This window comes from Spinacia oleracea, chromosome 5 (genome assembly GCF_020520425.1).
Source record: "Spinacia oleracea cultivar Varoflay chromosome 5, BTI_SOV_V1, whole genome shotgun sequence".
Lineage (NCBI taxonomy): Eukaryota > Viridiplantae > Streptophyta > Magnoliopsida > Caryophyllales > Amaranthaceae > Spinacia > Spinacia oleracea.
In genome coordinates this window covers 33,837,524-33,856,525 of record NC_079491.1, presented here as the reverse complement: position 1 = coordinate 33,856,525, position 19,002 = coordinate 33,837,524, and the positions used below count along the sequence as shown (strand labels likewise).

General features: G+C 29.9%; 1 protein-coding gene across 1 annotated transcript; it reads left to right on the top strand.

Annotated features, from left to right (window-relative positions):
• The first annotated feature begins 14,156 nt into the window (after positions 1–14,156).
• LOC110796050 (phenylalanine ammonia-lyase) lies at positions 14,157–18,644 on the top strand. Its single transcript, XM_022001081.2, has 2 exons — positions 14,157–14,789; positions 16,640–18,644. Exons 1-2 carry the CDS (start codon positions 14,374–14,376, stop codon positions 18,387–18,389), a joined length of 2,166 nt encoding a protein of 721 aa, XP_021856773.1. The 5' UTR covers positions 14,157–14,373; the 3' UTR covers positions 18,390–18,644.
• The last annotated feature ends 358 nt before the right edge of the window (positions 18,645–19,002 follow it).

Sequence of the window (19,002 nt, the reverse complement as noted above, 5' to 3'; positions counted from 1 at the left end):
CATACATTAACTGACCTTAATTTAGTCAACTATGCTCAGCTGCTTTAATAATTACCTGCATTAATTAATGTGGATTATAATTAATTTTATGTGTTTAATTATCTTCCTGGCTTCGTTGCATGTCCACGTGTACGTACTTCTGCTTCATCAACTCACGTCAAATTCATTATTTTGTCTGTGCTCATTACCTACTACGTACTCCCTCCGTTTCTTACTGTTTGTTACGTTTGGACTTTTGCACGTTTATTAACGTATAATAAATATTCTTTTTTTTATTAAAAAAATAAACCTAAGTAAAATCTCAATCCACTAATCATTATAGCAACCAATAAGATTGTTTTATTTATCAAAATTACTAATAATGAAAAAGCACAAAGATTTCTAACTTAACATACTTGGTAAATTGCAAAGATATTTAATGAGTTGTTAAAATTAGACCAATTAAAATTAAAAGATGACACAAAAATTGATAGTGTAATAAATTTATAAAAAGAAAGATTCTCCCACGTAACGTAACAAACATATATTGTAAAACAGCCTAAAAGAAATACGTAACAAACAAAAAGAAATGAAGGAAATAGTATATATATCTCTAACTCAATTATATCATTTAAGCTATAACTCTTGAAGGTTTGATATATTATTTACCTAAAATATCTAATCTTATCTTTTACGTAGTAGGTATTCATTGATTTGGATGTCTTACATGACAAATTGTACGTTTGGGGTAAATTCTTAGAATGCATTAATAGATGTGTGTAACTTTCTTGGTTTGTAAGACTAATAATTAACGGAAATGATAAAGGTCGCAACATGCGACCTTTAAGCCGTGTCACAATGGTGACATGGCACGCCTATGTGTCATAAATGTATTTGGAAACTAAAATATTTAGATTTTATAACTTATTATACATGTTACAAAAAAGGTAGGAAAATCTTAATTATATTCCAATTTACCTATTGAATAATATAATTTACAAATGCATTGGAAATAAAATATTAGGAAAAGTATTTCGCCATTATTGGTTTTGTAAATTTTGTTCATCCACCTTCGTCTTTTCCATGCACCCAAATTATAATCAGGCAAATCAATTTCAAATTCAAGCTAAAATACATTAAGGACTGCAAAAATTCGCAGAAATTCATCAACTTTAATAGACCCACATGAAATTTATAGACATAATTTCACACAAAAATAAACACTAATTTTTAAATCCAATTTCAAAATCAAGCGAAAAACACAAGAAATACAGAAATACAAAGCACCCAGATGAAATTAAGAGTCATAAATTCACAAAAAAAAGCTATAGAAAGAGTGAATTTCAATTTTTAAAATTGTTCTTCAATGGACGTATTGCTAAAGTGCCGTTCTTCCTATCTAGATGAACTTGAGAACTACTGGCTCGTGTGGCTGGAGAGACGAACGGCATTTTTACTATGAAAAAACCCCTAAAACTAACCTAATCATTAAAATTAAAATAATATTTTAAAGTAATGTATAATTATGAATTTTTATTTACATATATTATTAGATTATCATTTAGTGTATTTTTTAAGTTAATTCGATTTCTTTTTTTAATTACACAAAATATATATTATTAGATTATAATTTTTATTTTTTTAATTTGTAATTTATACGATAAAAAGAAATATATATTTATTATAAATATAATAAATATTTGTTTCCTGATTTGTATCGACTACCTTATTTATATATTTTCATAGTAAAAATATTCAATTGATAGTAAAAAAAATTGATGACACGTTGCCTATGTGGTGCATACATGTACCAATGAAACGCCGACACGTAAGATTGCGACAACATTTTGTTGTCGCAACTTGCGACCTATATCATCGTCCAATAATTAAAGCACAAAAACGATTAAAAACAACAATGCGATAAATAATCAAATAACTAGAGAATTAATTTTATACCGTCCAATGATACAACAAACAGTTGGATAATTTCTACCGTCTACATTAATTAGTGGCGCTGGGTAAAATCGGTAGGTAATGGTGCGTTTTCTTGTAGTGTAGTACATTGAGAAATCTTAAATGAAAGGGTGATGATAAAGGTCGCAAGTTGCGACAATATTTAATTGTCACAATCTTACGTGTCGGAGTTTAATTGGTACACATAAGCGCCACATGGGTTATGCATCATCAAAATATTTTTACTATCAATGCAATATTTTTACTATGAAAATATGTAAATAAGGTATTCGATATAAAGAAACAAACAAATTAGTATATTAAGATTTTCCTACCTTTTTCGAAACATGTATAATAGGTTATATACTTATATAAGTTAAACATTTTAGTTTCCAATTTAAATCATGACAGAAAAGAATGACATGTCATCATTGTGATACGTCTTAAAGGTTTCACGTTGCGACCTTTATCATTTTCGCAAATGAAATCACTTAACTTCTTCTTAATAAGTTGATATTTAATTTTGACAATTACTTTCAATTCGTTGAAATTTCAGTAGTAATTGGCAGTGTACGTACTTGGACTTTCGTAGTTTTCAACTATATAAGGGGAAGAGAAACAATTCTGGTCTATCTATCTATCTATATGTTATACTAAAAGAGAGAAAATTAATGTGGTGATGACAAATGTCACTCTATGATTCGCCTCTCTTTTAATTAAAAAAAATTAAAATATTCCAATTTGGTAAGGAATTAAATTTTAATCATGTGCATCCTAAAATAACATTGCAATTTGTTATTGGAAATTATATTATACTATTTGGGTTGGGACTACTATAGTAAATATAAGATAAGATAATTTTATTGCGTAAATATTTTGTTTAACCATCATCACGATTAAACAAGAACCATGCATTTTCAATAAAAGAAATCACAGTTCCTAATGCTATTTTTCACTTGAATAAGACATACCAAAATGTACTATACCACTAGAATATTTAAATAATAATATTGGTGAAATTAAAATATGACTATTATAAAATTATACTTATAATACAAACTATTTCATATTCTTTTTAAAAAAAATTAAAATAGTGTATCTGATCTAAAATATATTATTAATATATAAATATGGGTATGTGCATCCTCAAAATACCAAAGAAAATATGACCAAAATTCTACAATTAATCGATGGGTTATGGCTTATAGTCATGCATTAAATTTGTTGTTAGTTATATAAAAATAATCTTTACCATAATATAAAGAATAAGAATGAATATTTATCTCACTTCGTTCCATCTTAGCTACGTGGATAGCGGAGAAAGGAAAAAGATATACTCAATATGGTGATACTGAATGATTGATCGAGTTTGAGGTTCCAAATTCTACGAATGAAAAATTGATTACTTCATAAATATATTTGTATATATTAAGTATCAAGCGACTAAGTGCAAATATGAAGTACTTTTTAACTTTTGTTTTAGTATATAAACTAGTGTAATACCCGTGCGATGCACGGTTCACAATATAAATATCAAACTTTCATGAATTCTAAACTATATTTGTAGACAATCAACCAAAATAGAGCCTTTAGATAGTCTTCTAATCTATACCGAGTATTTAAAAAAGCAAAACCGTAGATGAATATATGACACGTGACATCTTCTCTTTTCCTCCATCAATTTGTTTTTTTTTCAATTGTTCCTTCAACTTTTTGCTATATTTTACAACACATGATAACGTCTGTTCCACTTCATCTTCCACATTCAAAATCAATTACCATTTAATTCATATATTCATTCAACATCTTTCACTCCACCCCCTCTTGGGCTCCTTAACACTCAATATTAAATCACTATTTAATATAATTTATATGTATTTTTCAACCTTCAATTTTTACCTCTGATTAAATTATGTATTCCCACTAAAATCACAAGCCCTATACAAAGTTAGGACTTTATAAGACATTTAAACAACTACAAATTGTCCGTTCTTTAAAATTAATGATGGATTTAATTCGTTATTGCCCCATTCCATATCTTATTTTACTGAAAGAATAAAAAAACAAAAAAAGGGTACGTAGATAAAATTATTTCCATTCCCTTTCATCATCCGTGTCAAACGTAAAGTTATTCTCGTATACCCTTTATTTCGATAGTCATACCCACCTAGTTGAAATTCTTATATTATACTCTACCCGTTCCATAATGATATTCCAATTTCTAGTTTTCATGGTTTTTAATGCACAATTTGAATTATTTAAATCCCTAATTATTCATTAGCATAAAAAAAATTACTACGCCCCTGTATGTATCCCGTAGTACGCATGCATATCCATTTGGAACAAACATACACTCTAGTATATTTATTTTGGTTATAACTTTACGTTAAGAAAAATTTAAAAAAATATACTTTTTGAGCAACTAAATAAACATACATTCTAGTATGGAGCATATGTATTTCATAAATTAATTTATTAATAAATTTTTGTTAAGTATCTTGTTCGTTACTGTATAAAGAAGTCAAATGTGTATATTATTCTGGTACTCTACATGTATTCTATCAATAAATATATTCCATAATATCTTTGTGATAAACAATAGAAGTCAGTAGTATATTTAAAATAAATAGTTTCTTTAATTTAGTAAATAGAGATTATTTTATACGGTACATTTAATAATATAGATTGTGTATTTAGTAAGTAGTACAAATGATATACATTTAGAAATTAAAAATATAAAGTAAAAAAAATGTCACGTGTTAGCACCACATTGAGGTACTCTCTCTTTTAATATAGTATATAGATAGATAATTGGATAGATAGATAGATATATAGATAGATAGATAGATAGAAATTGAATTTATATATACGAATATATTAAATGGAGGTATTGAGTATGTCAAGGCTCCATATCTTATTTTATTGAAAGAATAAAAAAACAAAAAAAGGGTACGTAGATAAAATTATTTCCATTCCCTTTCATCATCCGTGTCAAACGTAAAGTTATTCCCGTATACCCTTTATTTCGATAGTCATACCCACCTAGTTGAAATTCTTATATTATACTCTACCCGTTCCATAATGATATTCCAATTTATAGTTTTAATGGTTTTTAATGCACAATTTGAATTATTTAAATCCCTAATTATTCATTAGCATAAAAAAAATTACTACGCCCCTGTATGTATCCCGTAGTACGCATGCATATCCATTTAGAACAAACATACACTCTAGTATATTTATTTTGGTTATAACTTTACGTTAAGAAAAATTAAAAAAAATATACTTTTTGAGCAACTAAATAAACATACATTCTAGTATGGAGCATATGTATTTCATAAATTAATTTATTAATAAACTTTTGTTAAGTATCTTGTTCGTTACTGTATAAAGAAGTCAAATGAGTATATTATTCTGGTACTCTACATGTATTCTATCAATAAATATATTCCATAATATCTTTGTGATAAACAATAGAAGTCAATAGTATATTTAAAATAAATAGTTTCTTTAATTTAGTAAATAGAGATTATTTTATACGGTACATTCAATAATATAGATTGTGTATTTAGTAAGTAGTACAAATGATATACATTTAGAAATTAAAAATATAAAGTAAAAAAAATGTCACGTGTTAGCACCACATTGAGGTACTCTCTCTTTTAATATAGTATATAGATAGATAATTGGATAGATAGATAGATAGATAGATAGATAGATAGATAGATAGAAATTGAATTTATATATACGAATATATTAAATGGAGGTATTGAGTATGTCAAGGCTACATAAGATTTCTTACGGACATGCTTTGCCTAACAGTTAGCGTCCTGCCAAAAAGTATAGTACAAAATATACATGGATAGATAGAATAGACATAGATATATAGATTTATAGGATATTCATTTTACATATATAGGGGTTCTCCATATAAGTTAGGGCTTGTTTGGTATCACTATCACTTTTCAGTTTTTGATTTTCTGGTTATAAAAGTCACGTGGTTTAGATTCAATCATGAATTAAAAAATAGTCATAGTTATAGTAATCATATTTATTTTGAAAACTGACAACAAAAAACTGGAAACTACTTTTACTGGTTTTCATATTTTGGTTTTTAGTTTTGTAAAAACAGAAACTAAAAACTAAAAACAATATCGAACGGGGCCTTAGAAAAAATATTGATGAATCTATTATTCTTATAGATTTTTCCATGTCAGTTTTTGTTACCGTAGAATAAGCATACGTAGGGCTATTTTTGGGAGAATTTTATCACATCTAGTAATTAAAATATGTGATGTTTAATTATTTTTATATTAAATTTAATTATTTATATTAAAAGAGAGGCAAATCATAGAGTGACATTTGTCACCACCATATTAACGTCATTTATTTTATTATAGTATAGACATATATAAACAGTTTGTTAGATAGATAAGTGTAGAAAAATTAATCGACGACAATAAATATTTTTCCGTTCACATACATAGCTAAAGTTATCAATTTTTTATGTTTATCATCAAGGAAAATCATATGAATGGAAATCATTAACATTAGCTATGTGACTTAATAATTTCCGTTTGTATAATCATTTCCAATCACATAGCTAATGTTATCATTTTTTTAGTTTATCAACATGAGTTCACCGAGCTGGTGTAGATGAAATTTTTGGTAATTTATATTTTTTCGTAATATTATAAGGATGTTTATTATCCACGGAATCAAAAAAATTTGGTAATTTATATTTTTTCGTAATATTTTTAGGATGTTTATTATCCACATAATCTTTAAGATTTATAATGACAATCAATAATATTTTATTTGTGCATGTTTTCCTTAAATAAAGCAAAGTAATTTTGACCAATAATTTTAATTTATTTTTTAATTAAAAGAGAGGCGAATCAATGAGTGACATTTGTCATCACCACATTGATTTCCTCTCTTTTAGTATATTATATAGATTACCAAAATTCTAAATCCTACAATCTTAAAATATTGAGACAAACTTTGTGATTTTTTTTGTATTAGATTAGAAAACTATATCCCCTCAAATGTGGGTACCATCAACACATTAATTGAGAACTAATATGACATGCCATATGCTTGCACATATTAAAAAAATTATATCACTGAGAATACTATATATAAAATGAATATTATTACACAATTATAAAAATATAAAAATTTTCATAATTACCACCTTATAAAGTCCACTTTTTCAAATTTACCACCTTAAAATTTTAATTTAAAATTACTAACTTATGAAATCACAAACCTTCAAGTTACCATCTGTTAATGGATTTTGGTAATTTTTTCGTTAACAGGAACAGGATTTTGGCAATTTTTTCGTTAACAAGTGGTAACTTTGAAGTCTTGTGATTTTATAAGGTAGTAATTTTAAAACCAAAAGTGAAAATTTTGGAGAAAAAACATAAATAAACATTCAAAATTACCACTTGTTAACGGGAAAATTGATAGAAATCGGTTAACAGGTGGTAACTTTGAAGGTTTGTGATTTTATAAGGTGATAATTTTAAATTAAATTTTTTAAGGTGGTATGTTTGAAAAAGTGGACTTTATAAGGTGGTAATTTTGAAAAAATCCTAAAAATAATTACAATAAGGTAAATAAGTGGTGGGCCATGACACATTATATGGGTATTAAGTGAGTATGAGTATCCAATTAAATGATGAATGAGAACGATAGAGAATGATGTAGAATAATTTATATGTTTTTATTTTAAACGTGTAATAAAAATCAAAAGCTTATAATATGAAAAAGACATTATAAGGGTAAGAGATGAATGTATACATACATCTAGGAAAATTTATAATTTGAATTTTTAAATTTATATTATTTTTCCATTTAAAAGTTGATGAATAAGATTAAAAATTGAATGAGACAAATGGGTCGAGGGGGTGGGGGAATAAGTATTCATTTATTATGGCATATGATTTATCAATTATCTTGAAGAAAAAGAGGTATCTTTAATTATATTCACAAGGACCAATAGATTTATTTATCTCAATTTATTTCGAAGAAAAAGAAGTATGTTTATATATCATTTACATGGATGAATGTTTATATTAACTAATAAACAGAGATGGTAGGGTATAAGGATAACATATCTCTACATGGATGATGGTTAAACTTTGAAGAGTACAAGCCATCAGATTCGAACTCAAGATCTGAGAGTTGTATAAGCCTTAAGTTTAGGCAAGTCCGCTAACCATTGAGCTACAACAATTCATTATTGCTCTAAATAGATATTAATTACTAATATATAATTTTACAGTTTTATTTCAAGAAAATAGGGAGTCTTTTTGGTCCCCTCAAGGACCATATAGGTCCGCCCCGGCCTATCTTAAACCGTTATTTAATTCTAATATAAGGACACCAAAAGGAATTAATCAAATAGGCTAATTAAACCAACAATATTACACCTCATTATGGATCCAAGAAATCGACGAGTAGTTATAACTTCCTATGGTCATGAACAAGTTTGGATATGGGATGAAGTATATCACCAAGAACCAAGTACAATTTGCACCTATATATGAACCACTACTCAACTATGTTTATGCCATGTAAAATTAAATTCTGTAATCTCTATTATATAAAGTAACTCCTTAGGTTATTTAACAAATAATTTTTTGGTGTCCCCTATACAATAGACTATAATACCCTTATTAAGTTCATAAATTAATTATTTAATTAAAACATGAATTGTAATAATTCTAAAAACTTATTATTTAATGTCATATTGCAAAAAAGGAAATTTCAATGAATGTGACGTTCAAAAGTCAACACCAATTTAATTGAATTTCTCTAGCAAGCATGAAAGAAAGTAAAGCAGGTAAAAAAGAGGAATTTATCCCTTCAATCTCGCATTTTTTTACTACAAAATTAAACTTAGTCTTACTCATAATCACGCCCTAAATATATATGGTTATACAAGCACCTTGCTGCAAAAACGCAAAAAATAAACAAGTAAAAAAAAAATAATACTCCCTGCATTTTTATATATTAGTCCCCTTTTGACTTTTTCATCTGTTTCAACTCAATATTTAAATGTAAATATCTCCAAATACGTAATTTAAAGAAATATAAAATTTTGATATTGTTAAACTAAACATTGAGACGAACAAAACAAGATCCCACATGAATATATTTTGAAATACGTATTGGAAAGAAATTAGAAGATTCTCTTCAATTCTAAATAGTGACAAGATTTCAAAAGAGACTAATAATCAAGAATGGAGGGAGTACATTTTTAAGTCTATTTTAGTTAATTTGTTATTACATTAATTCTTAAATAGATTTTGTTACATATAAATTAATATGTTTAATTTTTCTTTAGATGTAAATAAATTTTTTTATATGTTTTAGAAATTATGCATACTTTTAAGCATGAGTATCGTGTATATAGGACTGTATTTTAATTAACAAATTAGAGAAGAAGATTATTGAAGTATTATTTTAGTTCATTATGATGAAATTTTAGTTTAGTAACTTAGCACTTAGGAGTCTATGTAAGATATTGATAATACCCTTACCAAAATTATTAAATTTTTTAATAAAATTTCGGAACATTACTTGCGTATATATCAAATCACATTTAATTTTGAAAATATCGGCTCCCATCGCGTGCATAATGTACTAGTTAATACATAGTATTATTAAAACTCCAAGGAAAAATATGCCATATGTGTCGTCCTTTTTACAACATAGCGTGTCACCATATAAGGAACTAGTCTTATATGCACAAGATGCGTTCGGCAGTATACATATTATAAAATTAAATATTGTGTTACTACAATATAATTAGGTTCTTGCAATATACTTGCCAAACCACATACACTCCTCCGCCCAATCCATTTGCAACACATAACTAACACTATATGAATGTTCTGGATTAAACTATTCAATTGTGTTAGGTAGCACCCACAAAAAAAACCTTTGTTTCCGAAGGTTGAGAATAATTTTTGCATTACCTGATTACATCATCTAGCTTAGGTTGCATTAACGTAAACAGTTGCCCTTTTAAATTTAAAAACAATGTAAGCTCATTAAAACCAGACGAGTATTTAGTTAACCAGTTGAAGTACTTTTTCATTTTAGTATTGTTACTGTCAAATTACCACTTTGATTGAATATGGTAAGTCGAAAAAATAACCTATAAACCAATCAAATATATTAATTTCTCCTTGAATTAAAAAAATCAGATATTAGTTTCGACCTTTGATCTTCCATTTCGACCTTCGATCGAAATGTGGTAGTATTACTTTTATCCTTCTTTTTCTAACTTCTATCTTGCATTATTTATTCGTTTTCGTCCAAAACAAAACTCTAAAACTACACGTACATGTTATTTACCCACATTATTAATCGACCTTATTAATATATTTTCTGGTTGTTCCTAGTGTATATTCAATACGGCGTATAATTTACTGTTTTTTAGTACTTTGTATTGAATATTAACTAGTTTGTGGCCCGGGCGTTGCTCTGGATTTTACTTTTAGTGGGTTTTTTTTTTTTTTTTTAAATATATGTGCGTAGGTGGTGCCATTATCGAATTTTCATGCATGATTAGTGGCCGGTCAACAAACTTCCTTCCCATATCCGAAAATCAAAACAAAGTCGAGTTCTCTTCGATCTTCATGATTAGTTGATTATTATACTCTTGTCAATATTTCCCTCTTCTGCACTCATAATTACACTCCATCACCCTAAGCTTTTTTGTTTTTTAAGCTTAAGTTGAGAAGAGAAGAATTATACATTTATAAGTTAAGTAATTAATTCCCTTTTGTTTTTGTTTTTCCGTTATTTTCTTTAATTCATTATTATTCATTTTAAAAAGGTCATATTTTATTATTTATTGAAAGATGTAACATCATTGTGGCTAGCTAAGATGGTAATAATTGTAACTTTTAATTCAAGAGGTCTAGTGTTCAATCCTTATTACATGCTTTTTGGTTGTCAATGACATGCCATGATACTTTGTAGTGGTGATGTGTCGCAATAAGGAGAGCTATACGCGACACATATACGTTCTCTTATAAACGCCTTTTAATATATTAGTATAGATTTTTTTACCTAGTAAACCGTATGTATTTTTCCTGCATCTCTAGTTATACATGTATTATTTTCTACTAATAATCTTGAAAGTGAATACTACATCTTTAGTGTATAATTTGATGTATTTTAAGTACTACGTATTTATTCCTAATCTTGAAAAGTGAATACTACATGTATTAATTAATTGCATATTTAACTGAAAAGTTATTGGGAAAATTGGTAAAAAGTAATCCAACATTTGCACATTCATCTAAATATAGTACCGCATTTTATTTATTCTGGAATAATCCAAGCTTTGGATGTATCTTCCCAAAATAGATCATAAGGTCCTATAAATATTATTCAATTCTCTTACTTTAATTTATTCATTTTTTTCTTACATCCGACCATATTTTTACACATTAATCTATCCATATATTTTTATATTCAACCACCTTTCTACCCACTCTTCATCTTTTGTCTTAACTTTTATGCAAATAGTAAATATAAAGATAATTTTATAATGGAGGTAGCATATAAGATCGGTGCATTTCTCCGCCTATCACCAATTGACAAATATTTATGGAATGAAAACTTATTAGGGTTTTATGTGGTCTGGCTATACTCGATATGGGCTCAACTTGGCCCAATGGAATTTATCATATATAAAAAAGGAAAAAAAAAAACCCTTATAAATTATAGTTTTATGGTTTATATATAGAGTCTTAAGGTAGAACCCCCATATTTGAAATGAACATTAAATTGTCTAAGGAAATCAGAAGTTTGTGTAGGGTTTTTGTATTCTGAATGGTTTTTCTGATGTTTGAGGTAAAAGATACCAAATAATTAGGCAAGACAAAAGCATCTTGAGATACTTTAAAATTTTTGTGATGAATATTTAGGTCAAAATATTTAAAGTATTCTTCTTTCTTACTCTTATTTCTTAGTAAAAAAATATGATATTTCAATTTTTATAGTCTTTGTATAGGAGGGAATTTCAATTTCTTACAATTGTTTCGTACGTACTTAATTTTTTTTTTAAAATTGTTTTGAAAGGAAAAATAGTAAAAAGGTAAACGACTCAATTCTAAGTATTCTTCAATGAAACTACTGAACTTCTTCTTAATGAATATGATATTTAATTTTGACAATTTCTCTTTGATTCAGTAATTGTAATTTTGACAACCTACTTGGACTTTCGTTTAAATAACGAATACAAAATCCTGGTCCACTGAATACTGCATTATACAAAATTATATAAGTTGACAATTTAAATGGGATACTAGAAAACTTAACGATTGGCCAAGAAAATATTTACTTTGTAACAAAATCAAACTCTGCAAATTTGATGGTTATTGGTTTCCATGCATACGTTTTTTTGTTATTAATCAAGCATATATATAGTTGAGTTGAATTTGACGAACCAAACATTTTTCTAATCAAATACCGAGTACTTTATTAAAATTGTTAATAGCGCACAATTTTTAGATTTGATAGGTTGCAACTTGCAAGTCTTTCAATTTAACCTTAGTGGATTAAATATACTCTCTCTGTTCCTAAATAATTTTTCCATTTTATTTAGCGTATATGTCAATGCATATTTTACATCGTTAATATATCTAGTTACGTGTTATTAAAAAATATAAAATTTTCATATTGTTAAAGTACTCATTGAGACGAATCAAACAAGACCCCATATGACTTTGTTTTTTCTTATATATTGAACTTCATTCATAAGATTCTCTTCCACTGTGAATAGTGTCAAGATTATAAATGGGAAAAAACATTTAGATTCAGAGAGAGTATATAGTCAGGGATTAAGAAAATTCAACTCATTTCAAGAACGCTCAAACAAAATCTATCATATAATTGATGTAATATTTAACAAGAGTAATGTTTTTTTTTTGTTTTTTTTCCCGATCTAGCCTATTTTATATTCTCCAATTAAACAAAATACACCATTCAATACACCTCACTAACAATGTTCTAGGAGTGACAACCCTTATCCAGTGGAGTGAATGGACTAAGCCCTTAAATGCATGCTATTATGTGGGATCATTTTGGATATATTACATGCAAAGCACCACAACTTCAATTCTACAGACCGATCAGTTGGTCCGGTGCATTTAATTCAAAATTTGTTTTTAAACATAAAAATTAAAAGAATTCTACTACTCTTAAGTTTCCACGATCACCAAAAAGGTAGTATCCACAGGATCTTTAACCCCACAAAAATGGCGTGGGCAATGGCCCCCTTCCTTTGTGGAGAAAAACTAGTCCAAATTTCCTAGTGATTAATCAGAAGTTCACCAAACTTAATTTCTTCATATTTTTCCCACCTACCCTAATCCATTTGGATAGACAAACTATAATGCTTTTATCTTCTTATTGTTTTTATTTTTCTTACTACTTAGTACTTGTTTACCTAAGATCATGCTTGGTTCTTCCTTTTTTAACATATTCTATTCTTACTTCAAACTAAATTAATTCATTTAAGTTTACACAAGTTAAGTTTAATTAAACAAAATAAAACTAAGTTTTTGGTCTAAGAAATTCAGATAACTTTATTTAAGTTACAATCAAATCTAATAAGTTTACCCTTTTTAAGTCTAATAAGATCCAATAATTTCCAATCAGTTTAATAAAGTTTAATAATTTTAGATAAGTTTAATATAGATGATTTCATATAAGTTTAAGAACTTTCAAATGAAAAGAACGCACCTTTAATTTGTTTTTTTCCCAGATAATTTCAATAAAATAACTTCTTTCAAACAACTCACAAAACAACAAGTCAATAGATAAAATACGTAGAGACAAAATATTAAGAGTAAAGAGCCATTCATCTTCCTCTTTAGTAAAGACGACACAAAAAATAAAATTGTCTTAGTTTGACTAAAACTTAAGGGTGGGCGGATTGCACACAGTCATACTTCAACAACCATTCTCTTTCTCTTGCACTTACCCCATCATTTCGTAGTAATATGGTCCACCTTTCATCTCGTACCGTTGGATAGAGTTAATCTAACTCACTAATTAACGGTGTAGATGTCTCCCAACCAACCCCCACTCTTCCTAAAAAAAAAAAAAAAAAAAAAAAATTTCATATAATTGTTGGACTATTTTAGGCCTTGTTGTATAATCGGCCCACCACTCTCCTTACCTACCACACCCAACACCTTCCCCATCTCCTCTGAATTCCATTATATATAGCCCAAACATCCTTTCTCTCTCCTAAAAACAAATCAATTCAATTCAATTAATTTTTACTTACATTTACATTTACATACCCATCACACCAAATAAACTGCTCTTTTTAATTTCATTTCATCTTCCTCTCTTAACTTAATTCTTCATTACATCGAATTTAATTGATTACACAAAATCGAAATGGAGAACCACCAGCAATCCCAGAACGGATCATCATCACCCAACATGGACCTGTGTATCGGTGGAGGGCCGAAATACCAAGACCCATTGTACTGGGGAAGGGCTGCCGAGGCTGTATCCGGTAGCCATCTTGATGAGGTGAAGAGGATGGTTGAGGATTATCGTAAGCCGGCTGTCCGCCTTGGTGGTGAGACACTTACTGTTGCTCAGGTGGCTGCCGTGGCGGCTGCCACCGATTCCAAGAGCGCATTGGTTGAACTCGCTGAGTCGTCTCGTGCCGGTGTCAAGGCTAGCAGTGATTGGGTGATGGATAGTATGAGCAAAGGTACTGATAGTTATGGTGTTACTACTGGCTTTGGTGCTACTTCTCATCGGAGAACTAAGCAAGGTGGTGCCCTTCAAAAGGAGCTTATTAGGTAACCAAACCCACTCATTAATCTCTTCCTATTTTATTTGGATCATTTTCTTTTCTTTTTCATGTTGGTCACCAATATTATCATTCTCGCTTTTTAACACTAGATTTCATTTCATACAATATTTTTACATTTACGTATCCATGATCAGTTTCGTACTTTAGATAAAAAGTTTGTGGGACCTATGGATCATGCAAAAATGGTGAAAATCTTTAATTTTTAGTTTTATTCTTCCTTACAAAAAAAATTATAACTTCTGACAGAGTATAAATTAGATTAAAAATTAGAGTGAAAATAAAAATGTGAATGGGACAAGGAGTTTTGTAGTTTTATTGCAGAACAACACAGTTTCCAAAAAGATGAAAAAAATAATTTCCAATAATTAATTTTCTGATCCTGTACAACCGACTACTCCTTAGTAATTATTTTTGGTGACTCGTCATTTTCATGAGTTAGGAGTAGATAAACCAGACAAATGATCGCGTAAATAATTATACAAAATCATTTACGACAATAAGAAGGTAATTTAAATGTGTTGACGTTTTTGTAATAGAATTGAATAGGATTTATTCACCTAATGATAATGAACCAGAAGTAAATTAAACCCCGAGCAGAACATGAACCTCAATTATAGGAGGAAGACGTGGGTAGCACACAAAAATCAAAATGTCACAAGAATGCATGTGTAAGTTACGATGTCCAACTCACGATTACATGATTTGGAATCAAATTATAAGATTAAGATAACAGATTTGTCTGATTAGTTGATGAAAATTCCTGACCAAATTAAACTGTTAGAAATCCATGTGCAAATTATTGTAGCGTTGACCACGAAATTACAAAATTAGTCATAACAAAGAGGTGATCAAACGGTGGGATGCCAGTTAGACGGGAGTTATATTTATCAATTATGGGACTATGGGAGGGTGGCACCCATTAATGGATATCCGAGGATTTAATATTATCTACATCATTCTTTTTTGTTATTTCTTCTTGACAAGTCAAATTTTAACAAATAGTTTGTTTTAAAATATATAAAACACATAAATGAATACTCGTTATAGGAACATATATATTTTTTTATCAAGTAATATATTTAAAGAAAATTTCTTCAATAATAAAAAGAATCAAAATCATATAAATTTTAAATGACATTTCATATTAAAACTTTTAAGAGTTGATAAACGGAGTAGTTGTTTATAGTATTTTAACAAAAGTAGGAATTGTTAAACTTAATTGACAAAAGTCCAACTTTTATGAAACACTTGTTCTTCCAAAAATATGCCAAACTTTAACACCAAACTGCTACATGGAAATCTAATAGGAGTAGATAAACATGTATCTTTTGCTCCTTAGTCCTTACACATGTTCCTTTTCATAAATCTTTGTGCTTGATTAGTTCACCAATACTTTTTGTTCCTTTTCCTAAACTTTTTGTTCCTTTTCCTAAACTTTTTGTTTTTTAATCGGGAAAAATATAAAACCAACTTTCATTTAAATTATCAACCATAGATTAGAGGTGGGTTGTTTTGACTGTTAGATGATGATTGCCCAATTCCAAATTGGTACGCCTCCGCGTTATATCATTCATTATCATGGAATGATGTAACATTAAAATACATTAGAATGATTACAGTATTACACAAACGACGGGGGCACGTTGTTATCGTTCAATGACTTTTCCACCCTTGGTTCGGAAAATCTGTACCGACAGTACGTATATGTAATATGTGGGTCGGTTGATCAAATTTGCACAAATCAAAAGATGTTATATTTTATAATCATAATAAGTGTGGGCAAATACATTTTGTAAGGTACAAAGTATTTAATTAGTTTTGTGATGATGGTAACAGATTTTTGAACGCTGGAGTATTTGGCAATGGAACAGAAACAAGCCACACACTGCCACATACAGCAACAAGGGCAGCTATGCTAGTGAGAATCAACACCCTTCTTCAAGGGTATTCTGGGATCCGATTTGAAATCTTAGAGGCTATTACCAGCCTCCTTAACAACAATGTTACCCCTTGTCTTCCACTTCGTGGAACTATCACTGCCTCTGGGGATCTTGTTCCGCTCTCTTACATTGCTGGTCTGTTAACAGGCAGACCTAACTCTAAGGCTGTTGGCCCTAATGGAGAGGTTCTCAACGCCGAACAAGCTTTCAAAACTGCTCAAATCAGCTCTGATTTCTTTGAGCTTCAGCCCAAGGAGGGTCTTGCACTCGTCAATGGTACTGCTGTTGGTTCAGGGATGGCATCTATGGTCTTGTTTGAGGCCAATATCCTTGCTGTCCTTGCAGAGGTTATATCAGCTATTTTCGCTGAAGTCATGAATGGGAAACCTGAGTTCACTGATCACTTGACTCACAAGTTGAAACATCACCCTGGACAAATTGAGGCTGCAGCTATTATGGAACACATTTTAGATGGTAGCTCATACATGAAGGCTGCTAAGGCTCTACATGAACAAGACCCATTGCAGAAGCCTAAGCAAGATAGATATGCTCTCAGGACATCACCCCAATGGCTTGGCCCTCAGATTGAGGTCATTCGTTGGGCTACAAAGTCTATTGAGAGGGAGATTAACTCTGTTAATGACAACCCACTTATTGATGTATCCCGTAACAAGGCCATTCACGGTGGAAACTTCCAGGGAACACCTATCGGTGTTTCCATGGATAATGCTAGGTTGGCTATTGCAGCCATTGGAAAGTTGTTGTTTGCTCAGTTCTCTGAACTAGTCAATGATTTCTACAACAACGGCCTTCCATCGAACCTCACAGCAAGCAGAGACCCTAGTTTGGACTACGGTTTTAAGGGGGCTGAGATTGCAATGGCTTCTTACTGTTCAGAACTCCAATTTTTGGGTAATCCAGTCACTAACCATGTCCAAAGTGCAGAACAACACAACCAGGATGTCAACTCCCTGGGTCTTATCTCTGCTCGCAAGACTTCTGAGGCAGTAGATATCTTGAAGCTCATGTCATCCACATTCCTGGTGGCACTATGTCAGGCTATTGATTTAAGGCATTTGGAAGAGAATGTAAGGCATGCAGTGAAGAATACTGTAAGCCAAGTGTGCAGAAGGGTCCTTATAACTGGTGCCAATGGAGAGCTCCACCCTGGAAGGTTCTGTGAGAAGGAGCTCATCAGAGTTGTAGAGAGAGAATACGTGTTTGCTTATGCTGATGATCCTTGTAGCTGTACTTACCCCTTGATGCAGAAGCTTCGTCAAGTCCTTGTTGATCAGGCTTTGGCTAATGGTGAAAGTGAGAAGAATGTGAGCACTTCAATTTTCCAGAAGATTGGTGCCTTTGAGGAGGAACTCAACGCAAGGCTACCAAAGGAAGTAGAAGCAGCAAGGGCTGCCCATGAGACTGGTAATGCTGCTATTCCAAACAGGATTAAGGAATGCCGATCTTACCCATTGTACAAGTTTGTTAGGGAAGAGCTTCAGACAAACTTGTTGACTGGAGAAAGAGTCAAGTCCCCAGGAGAGGAATTCGACAAAGTTTTCACTGCAATGTGTGAAGGAAAGATCATTGATCCTCTTCTCGATTGCCTTAAGGGCTGGAACGGATCTCCTCTCCCTATCTGTTAATAAACTAAGCTTATAAGGTGTTTTACAAACAAGTTAATTATGTACTATTCGTTTTTATTTTGTTATAACCTAATGTTCAGAAATTTATTTTGTAATGGCGATGGTTGTTTAGAGGACACCACAACTTTTGTTTTACATTTTTTTTCCTCCTCTTGTAATGTCAATGTAATGATCATATGTTAATTACCTGTATTAAACTTGCAAAGTGAGTTACCGAGTTTCAGGAAATAAAATTGCAACTCTTGATTTTTTTCACTCTTGTTTTTGCAGACTTGCAATATTTCTATGCAGCTGATTTATTCCTATGTTTTCTTTAAGCATTCACTTGGTTTTTTTTTTGTTAAGACTATACTAATTAGTAATTACAGTGCAGGCAATAACATTTCAATGGGTTTATGTTGTGTCCATGGCATGGCATAGTAGGATTATTAGGAAATATCAAATATATATGTACTAGTATTAGGTAATTAGAATTGCTTCACAATTCTAATACTAGTATTAGTTTTTGTGTTAGCTTAGTCTGGTAGATTAGGCGTTATACTTGTCTGCCTTGTTTCCTAGTCCTAGTGGAATTACCACACAAATACTTGTCTGTTCTAAAATCTTGTTTCTG

Coding starts and splice junctions, on each gene's coding strand:
- LOC110796050 (XM_022001081.2), top strand. CDS start 14,374: ATGGAGAACCACCAGCAATCCCAGAACGGATCATCATCACCCAACATG. Junction 14,790..16,639: donor CTTCAAAAGGAGCTTATTAG/GTAACCAAACCC, acceptor TGATGGTAACAG/ATTTTTGAACGCTGGAGTAT.